The 8,871-nt window shown below is 33.9% G+C and overlaps 1 protein-coding gene across 1 annotated transcript; it reads left to right on the top strand.

Annotated features, from left to right (window-relative positions):
- Positions 1-1,027: 1,027 nt before the first annotated feature.
- Positions 1,028-1,291, top strand: LOC139438852 (keratin-associated protein 20-2-like). Its single transcript, XM_071214493.1, has one exon. It carries the CDS (start codon positions 1,028-1,030, stop codon positions 1,289-1,291), a length of 264 nt encoding a protein of 87 aa, XP_071070594.1.
- The last annotated feature ends 7,580 nt before the right edge of the window (positions 1,292-8,871 follow it).

Below are 8,871 nucleotides of genomic sequence, written 5' to 3'. Positions count from 1 at the left end.
ACAATTTAACACCCTAATCAAACTCACTAGGATTTTAAATTTAAGTTCTGAATCAAGTGCTAGATTCAGGATACATTTTCAAATTATGTGTGCATTATCATTTTCAAGAAACAATTTTGTATAAACTTCAGATATTTGATATATTTGTGTTCTGCCTAAAAGGTGAGGAAAGGCATGGATTTATTGTAAAATGTAATTCTGGCCAAATATATTTTATGAAACAGTAGATTTTCACCAGCAAAGAGGGAATTATTGACAAAGTATCTCAGACTAAAGAAACATGTTAATAATGGCCAATATTATAATATTTAAGTTGAGAGCTGAATTGGATTACTAAATCAAATATTCCTGTAAAATTATGTGCAGAGTAAAATGACTTTGTGGGTAGCCACCAGGACATAGTATTACAGATAAGAGTAAAAGTTCTGAAATCAGCTCCCTGGGTTAAAAGTTAACTCTTCAACTTGAGATGAGTTATTAAGCCTATTACTTTAGATTTTGGCCTTCAGTTGTCCCAGTTTTAAAGAGGATGGTAAGAAGTGTAGTTACCTTGCAAAGGTATACCCTAATCCACAATGGTTCAAAAAAATTGAGGAATAAAATAAAGCAAAAAACAAAACAAAGCTAAACCACCCACCAACAAATCTTTTATGCATCAAGTACATTCTTCATCATAGACTTCTATCATTGAATTTAAGTTTAACCTTCAGTGATCAAGAACTTTAAAAGCAGGTCAAGAATGTGTCTTTCAAGGTACCTGGTTTGTTACAAAAATCTTCATACAACAGATCAGCAATCTTAGCTATGAAGGCCTCATGCTGGCCAGTGACACATGAGATTTATGATGGTTTTATTGGTTTTGGTGTTTGTGCTTACTGCCAAAAATATTTTTTTAATGAGGGAAAAATTGCCTTTGCTTTGCCACACCTGCCACTGAAGAAGTATAAAAGGTCTTGCAGAGATAGTGATATTCACATTCAAGACAATCTCTTCCTCTCACACACTTGAAAAATCAACTCCTGACACCATGGTCTTTTACGGCAACTACTGTGGAGGACTGGGCTATGGCTATGGTGGCCTGGGCTGTGGCTATGGCTATGGTGGCCTGGGCTGTGGCTATGGCTATGGTGGCCTAGGCTGTGGCTATGGCTATGGTGGCTTGGGCTGTGGCTATCGTGGCTACGGTGGTTATGGATACGGCTGCTACCGCCCATTTTCCTATGGAAGCTGTGGATACAGCTGCTACCGCCCATCTTGCTATGGAGGATACTGGCCATATGGATTCTACTGAGACCTTGGTTATCCACCTGTGAAGCACCTGCATCATGATTGGTTCATCCTATCCAGTGTCTGCAAAACAGCAACAATAAACCCTAGTTTACAATGAAAGAACTACAGTATCATCTCTTTGTTTTTATCCCTGTATTTGTTTCTATTCTCATAAAGAATATTTCTAAAAATTCAGCAAAATGTTTCCTTTGATAACTAAGTAATTCTTTCAATAAATTTAATCTCTTTTCAAATATGATTGGTTTTCTTGCTTATTTCAACATATTTTCTTGTGGATGATGGTAAGTGGGTAACTTGTGTATAGTTACTCTTCCAAAAGGCTGAAGTGGCTTAAAAGAAGTCATGATCATCAGTTTTGTGGAAAGAAGATGCAAGTGTGCTGTGGCTCAGCTTTTCATGCACAATATTTGAAGACAGTAATTACCCTTTATATAATTCCCTCATGCATGAACCTTCGTTCTTTTTATTTCAAATTTTTCTTTCTCCACATATTTCTCATATCAAATAATGTTCAACTTTCAAGTGTAAATATTTGTTTTCTTTCTCACATAATTTTTGCATCATTACAAAAATTTAAAAGACTAATAATGAGTTATTTCTAAATGGATTTATTTTGATTAATCTGTTACCTATGCAAACTTTCATACTTGTTAATATGAAAACATTAACTCATAAGCTAAAATTTTCAGCTAATGAAAAATCCAAGAATTGGTGTTATTTTTTGTATTATGAGCACCCAAAAGACATGTTTAAGTTCTAACTCTTGCTTCTACATGTAAATTGGGTATACACCAACATGTAAATTGTATTTTTGAGGGTTTTATTGGTTAAGATGAGGCTACACTGAATCAGGGTATGAATGTAACAATGCATTTGTAAATAGGATTTTGAAGAATCCAATATGTCTGAAGTCTATAAGTAGAGGAAATTTGGACAGATTCATTGGAGATAAGGATACAAGGGAAATATTGTCATGTGCTGTGGGTCGATATTTAGTTGTGGATTGCCTACAAGCTACCAGTAGAAACCTACAAACTCTAGAGAATGGGTTGCATGCAAATAACTTGATTTTGGACTTGCAGCTTCCTAAATTGGGAAAATATAAATGTATCTTGTTTTAGGCAACAAGACTTTTGTATTTGCTATAGCAGCACTGGAAAACTTGGAAAATACTGTATCCATCATCATTTTTATGTCCCTCTGTCTTTGGCTCCTTCCTTATACCCTAGATTTTGAAATTTTGTGAGCCTTAGTATGGTTCTATGTGGATTTTCTACATCACCCCCTTCTGCGTTTAAGACTCTTCCCATATCTGATTGAACACACAAAGTGGCTGTGCACATTGTGATTGTCTTCGAGAGTCTCTAAAGAAGGTAACCACCTCATTACTATATCAGCATATGCAGCATAAGAAATTAGATCACCACCTTCATAGAACATTGGATATGAGTGTCATATTTCCAACTTCTAGTCTGAAGACATCAAAATGTACTTTTTTTAGTGTAATGTCTTCCATTCTTATTAGAAGGAAAAAAACGAAAATAATGGAATGATAATATTAGGCATTTGGAGGATCATTTATATGTATAATTGGATGTCAGTTTGGCTTTTAAGAAATGGAAAATTCTTGCCTAAAATATTGAGATAGTCAAAGTCATTTTGAAATATCAATATGTTGACAAGACTGACATTATTCTTTGAGACCAACAGGTATTGCCAGAATATATTTAGAAAATTGTAAACGTATTTTAGATAATTTTAAACCAAGTTCATAAGATTAATTAAGGGCACTTGCTGGCTATAATGTATTAGAAGTCATCTAAATTTCTCAGAGTAGAAAATATTTCATTCCATGAATAACTGTGGTAAAATGAAATTTTCCCAAATGGCTTTCTCTAATTATTACACCCTATGCTATGAAGAATAAATCAAATAATATTAACAGCAAAATATCACTGAGAATATTCACATGGTTCAATGTATATGACAGTGCCTGGCCACCACAAGGATTTGCTTATTAAAAATTGAATGAATGGAAAATACATTATTCATTGGTGTTGGTAAATCTTTGCTAATATTTTATATTACTTTAATACCTTATATTTAGGATATGAGAAAAGGATGCTTATACACATGTTTCATGAATACACAAATGTTTCAATTTCATCCAAATGGCACTTGATCAGATCATTCCTGGGGTTAGTTCAGTAGGAAAGAAATTCAGTAACAGTGGAAAATAATGGGCTTTGACTCTAATATGTTTCACCTACATTCCTATTTCCAAAAATACATGGAGAAAATTATGCTATACTGAAACCTCTGATATAGTTGATGTAAGAATTGGATTGAACAGTTAAAAATGCCTAATAAAATATTGATATAGAGCAAGGTTACATTTTTATACACAGTGGGGAAAACTCTATTAGTACCGTCATATGTTACAAAAAATATATTTAATAAGTGGTGCTGCATGCATACTATTGTGCAGGAGACTTTAATAGATTGCACAAATACCACATCCTCTTTGGAGGACACAATATCTCTAGGTTCCCAAACTCAAATACAGTGAATGTTGGTGAAAAGCAGCTTCATTATGAAAATAAGAGTTTATTTAAGTAACAAAATTTTGAGCTTATATGCCCAAGACAGTTTGAATTTTGTGAATCCCAGAAAAATATTATGTTCTTAAACTCATCCATCCATGAGGGTGTGGACCCATTTGATTGCATTCAATTCAGTTAAGCATTCTTTGATTAGATTACTTGATAAGATAACTTTAGGATTTGACTACATCAGTGAGGTGTGAGCCAGCTTAGGTCTCCACTCTCTCTCTAGGTCTGATATAAACAAAGACACAGATAGTGAGTGAAAAGCAGAAAAAAGGTAGTTCTGCCATTTTTTTTATACTGCCATTTGAGAAAGGACTTTGAGGATCACTAGCAGCCAAAGATTAAGCATGAAGCCCTCAAGAGGCTCTGCCCACAGAGCCGTTCAAGCCAGAAGAGACCAGTTACATGTCTGATAGTCACAGCTGAACTTGGAAAGAAAGCATAGTTGCCAAGACTGAGTGAGGAGGGCAAGAAAGAGAAAATTTCTAAGCCTGGTTGCCCACATCTGTGCTCCAAGAGACGAACGATCCTACAGGGGTAGGCAAGGACCTCAGGAGAAAAAGGCCAACTTCTTGCTTCATCATGTGGCAGGACCCCAGCATCACCAGTAACTGACCTTGGTGAGAAGGCCTCTCTCATAGTGCCTTGATGTGGACATTTCACAGCCTTGGAACTGTAAGATTCCACCCCAATTAAAATACCCATTGTAAAAATCCATCCATTTCTGGTACATTGTATAAGCAGCCCTGTGGCAAACTAAAAAAAAAAGCCTCTCAAAGAAGACACAAAATATTTCTCTTTATGGACCAAAATATGCTCCCAGTTGATTCCCCAGCATAAGAAAAACCTGTCATTTTGCACTTGTGTCCACTTCTGTTATTATTCAGCTATCTGAGTACATCTCTCAGAACCATTCACCAGAAAACCGAATCCAGGCCATTATACATTTCATGATAACCTATAAAATTGTGCAGGGAAGAGTGTAAAGTATAGTGCAAACTATATTGCACGGTTAGTAGCAATGTTTCAATATGTGTTTATGAATTGTAACAAATATACCACACCAATGAAAGATGTTGTTAATGGGGGGAAAGTGTGGGAGGGGGTAGAAGTGGGGCCTATGGGAAATCCCTGTATTTTTTTAATGTAACATTTATGTAATCTAAAGCTTCTTTAAAAATAAAACAAAATTTAAAAAAAGAGGACCCTAGGAAACTATCAGAATGAAAAGAAAAGAGGGAAGGTAAACTACTCTACTTGAAACATTGATCTAAATCTTCCTCTTTACGCATATCTAGGTCAGTTGGGTTTGTTCGCACTGTGACAGATAAATGGAAATAATGACATAGGTTTCTACCAACGTATTTTCTGAATATTTGGAAACATCTCATATTAATGATAAAAAGTAACATAATCAAGTAACTTTCCTCTCCTAAACAACCACATCATATTTGATTATGGAATGGAATTTAACATTCAGCAAATAGAGCCATGAAAAAAAAGTATCTATAAGGTCTTGCAAACTCATGGAATTCCATGGCACCTGGGTAAATATATTAAATATCCTCATGAAAAATTCACATGAAGTGAATACAATTTTTCAAAATAAATCAAAACTTCTTACTAAAGGCTAGAGATTAGATTGTGAGAACTTAGGCATCATAAATTAATAATTATGGTTCTAAGAAATTCACTTTGCTTAAGGAAAGAGGAGATTCATGTGGAAGTCTACTGCAGCATGAGATCAACATTGGCTGTGTCTGACCCATTCACAACTGGTTGTACATAAAAGGCCCTGTGAAGATGGGGATTTCGAAAATCAGCAAACTGATTTCATGCTGTTCATTTGAACCTTCAACTAGAAAACATGTGCTACTCCAGCAATTACTACAGTGACCAGTGCCATGCTAATGGCTGTCCTGTATATAGCTAAGACTCTGGCTATAGTGGATAGGGTACCTGCAGAAATAACTACTGATGTTCATTTACATACTATGGATTCTACTGAAGAACTCCTAAAACATATCAGAATATTAGACTCTTTCCTACAATTCATAAACTGTCTGTGTGATTCTTCAGGACAATTATATTGTCAAAGAATTAGAATTAAAAGCATATGAACATTGCCGGATATAAGACTATATTTGCCTTGTATCTCACACACAAAATGATTTTGTCATGCAATAATTGGTTTGTGAGACTTATTTTTAGTATTTGAAAATATCTTTAACAAGTATAAATTGGAACATTTTTGTCCAAATTGTAAGGAGTTGTATCTCAAAGTCTGAGTAACAATGGTAACATTATTCATTTTCTTTTTCTCTAAGATTTATTCATTTCTCTAATGTTCTTGCATTACTGTTATATTTTTATTTTATGGGTGAAGAACAGTCATATTAGGAAGTACATCATGATGCTACATGATCCAGATCCCAGAATAACAGACCTAATACAATTACATACAAATATTTGTTAAATAACTAAATAAATATGACGAAATTGTACAAATGGAATTCTGGATTTCTAAAATTTTTCACAATGAAGCATGTGGTCTCAAATATATCACCCTCACAATTTCCAGATTCTCAATATATTAATTAACAATTGCTGTATAATAAATCATCTCAAAATGTATTACCTTAAAAATATTTATTATTGATTATGAGAATAATTACCAGTTTAGTGATTATCTGTACTTGGCTGCCTTCATTGTGCATCTACAAACAACTCCAGATCAAGTAGGCAGCTTTCTGACATAAAGTAAGTTCTCTAACATGCTTGGGGAAGAGGAGTGTCAGCCTTTCTTCATAGAGTCTTTTAATTCTGGGATGTTAGTCCTCATGCATACTGGGCATATTTCCAAAAGAGTGAATAGAAAATCCCAAGATTTCTTTAGGCCCATGCTAGGAGCTGCCACTTCCATTGTCTTCTTCTAGCAAAAGCAAGGCACAAAGCCTGCACACATTCAAGCTGTGGTAAAAGGTTCCACTCCTTCTTGGGAAAACTTCAGTCATATTAGAAGAGTCTTAGATACAGGGGGGAGTTGATAGTTTGCACCACTTTAAAAAGCAATCTATATTACAGGGTAATGGTATTACAAATTCTTTCATTTAATTCTGGGATGCGCAGAATTGTTCTAAAAAAAATGTTCAGGAGCAGAATAAGATAACATATGCTGACATATATCCTATGGCTAATATTTTAATGGATATATCAAATTTACAACTTAACTATGTAACTCAAAATTAAAAACATTTATTAGTAAATCACTTATGGATATACCTACCTAGAAAAATATGGAGAGTATAATTCCCTTAGTAGATTATTAGTGTGTGTGTTTCAGAAAATCAGAACGCATTCTATATATTGTAAGCAGAAAATGGTGCTTACTAGTTCTTGGAAGAACAGAAGCTAATGTTGAAGAACAACTTCTGCTAGACCTCAGAGTCAAGAATGTTCTGGAACCGTGGGGAAAGACGATATTCATTCAGTAGATTCATGCTTTCCTGAAGTGTACAATTGTTAAGGAAATGTCAAGAGGGTGAAGCAAAACTTTACTTTAGCAAAAGACATGAATCTCTCCATTATTGCAACACTTATAATATGGTTTGATTTCTTCACTCTTTCTCATCTCTTACAAACACCTCTGACTGGATAAAAATAAATCTAAAACCTCAGACAAGATATTCAAGCAATCATATTTATTCTTTTGGAAACATGTGCAGTTTGCATGGAAGAGGAAAGAAAGCACAGAAATGGTACTGTGTTTTTAAAATATGGTCTCACTTCGTGTTAGAAAATAAGCACTCCATTGAATTCCTCATTTTTCCCATAGATAATCCTTGCTTTCAATTCCTGTGTTTAAGTACTACTAATAAAGAGGATATCAAATATTACATATTTTTCTGAAATATATCAAAACTAGAATTTAACAAAATTTTGATTTTAAAATATGGTTTCTTCCCATCTATTAGATGGAAATATATTAAGAAATATTAATATGTAAGGAAATCCTGAATTTCAGGGTTGCAAGTAAAATCATATAGAAATAATTATGAATACATTAGGTGTTGCTCAAACTAAAGACAAAGAAATGTTGGTTTGAAAAATCTTTAAAATGTACCTAAAATCATTTTAAAGTGAGCAAGGTTATGAATACTAATTTGGGAAAAAATTGGTTGCCAGTAAGATAAAAGATATGGCAAATTGCCAGTTTGTCTATAGTAAAGAACAAATTACATGACTCTTCCCCCTACCAAAAATGAAACCAAGAAAGGGTAGTATTTCAGTAACTCCATAGCCTTTGTATTTTTCAAAGACAAGATTAGATAAAAGAAAATATTCTTAAGTGGGATATTTTCTAGGTTTGAAAGGATACTGCAACATAAGAAAATAAATTAACATAATACACCACATTAACAGAATGAAGGATAAAACAAACATGTGACTATTTAAGTGTTGCAAAAAAGACATTTGAGAAAATGCAGCACCCTTTCATGTTAAAATTACTCATAGCACTAGGAAAAGAAGGAAATGTCCTCAACATCATAAAAGGTATATGTGAGAACCCCACAACAAACATCCTACTTAATAGTAAAGGACTGAAAACTTTTCCTCTAAGATCAGAAACTAGATAGGATGTCCCCTGTCACTGCTGTTATTCAACATTGTACTGGATGTTCTAGCCAAAGCTATTGGCATGAAAAAGAAGTAAAGGGCATCGAGTATTTTGTGCCTAGTATGTGTCATTTATGATAACTCCCTACCATTCTTTTTTTTTAACAATTGATGAAATGTTATTTGAGCATTATTATTTGCTACAATCCATAGTTTTGTGTGTGGGGGTGTTTCTTTTTGGAGTAATGAATGTGCTCTAATACTGACTAAGGTGATGAATGTACAACTCTGTGATTATACCAAAAGCCATTGAATGTAAAATTTGAATTAATTGTATGGTATGTGACTATATCTC

Source organism: Dasypus novemcinctus, chromosome 4 (genome assembly GCF_030445035.2).
Source record: "Dasypus novemcinctus isolate mDasNov1 chromosome 4, mDasNov1.1.hap2, whole genome shotgun sequence".
Taxonomy (NCBI): Eukaryota; Metazoa; Chordata; class Mammalia; order Cingulata; family Dasypodidae; genus Dasypus; species Dasypus novemcinctus.
This window is presented reverse-complemented; position numbering and strand designations above follow the sequence as displayed.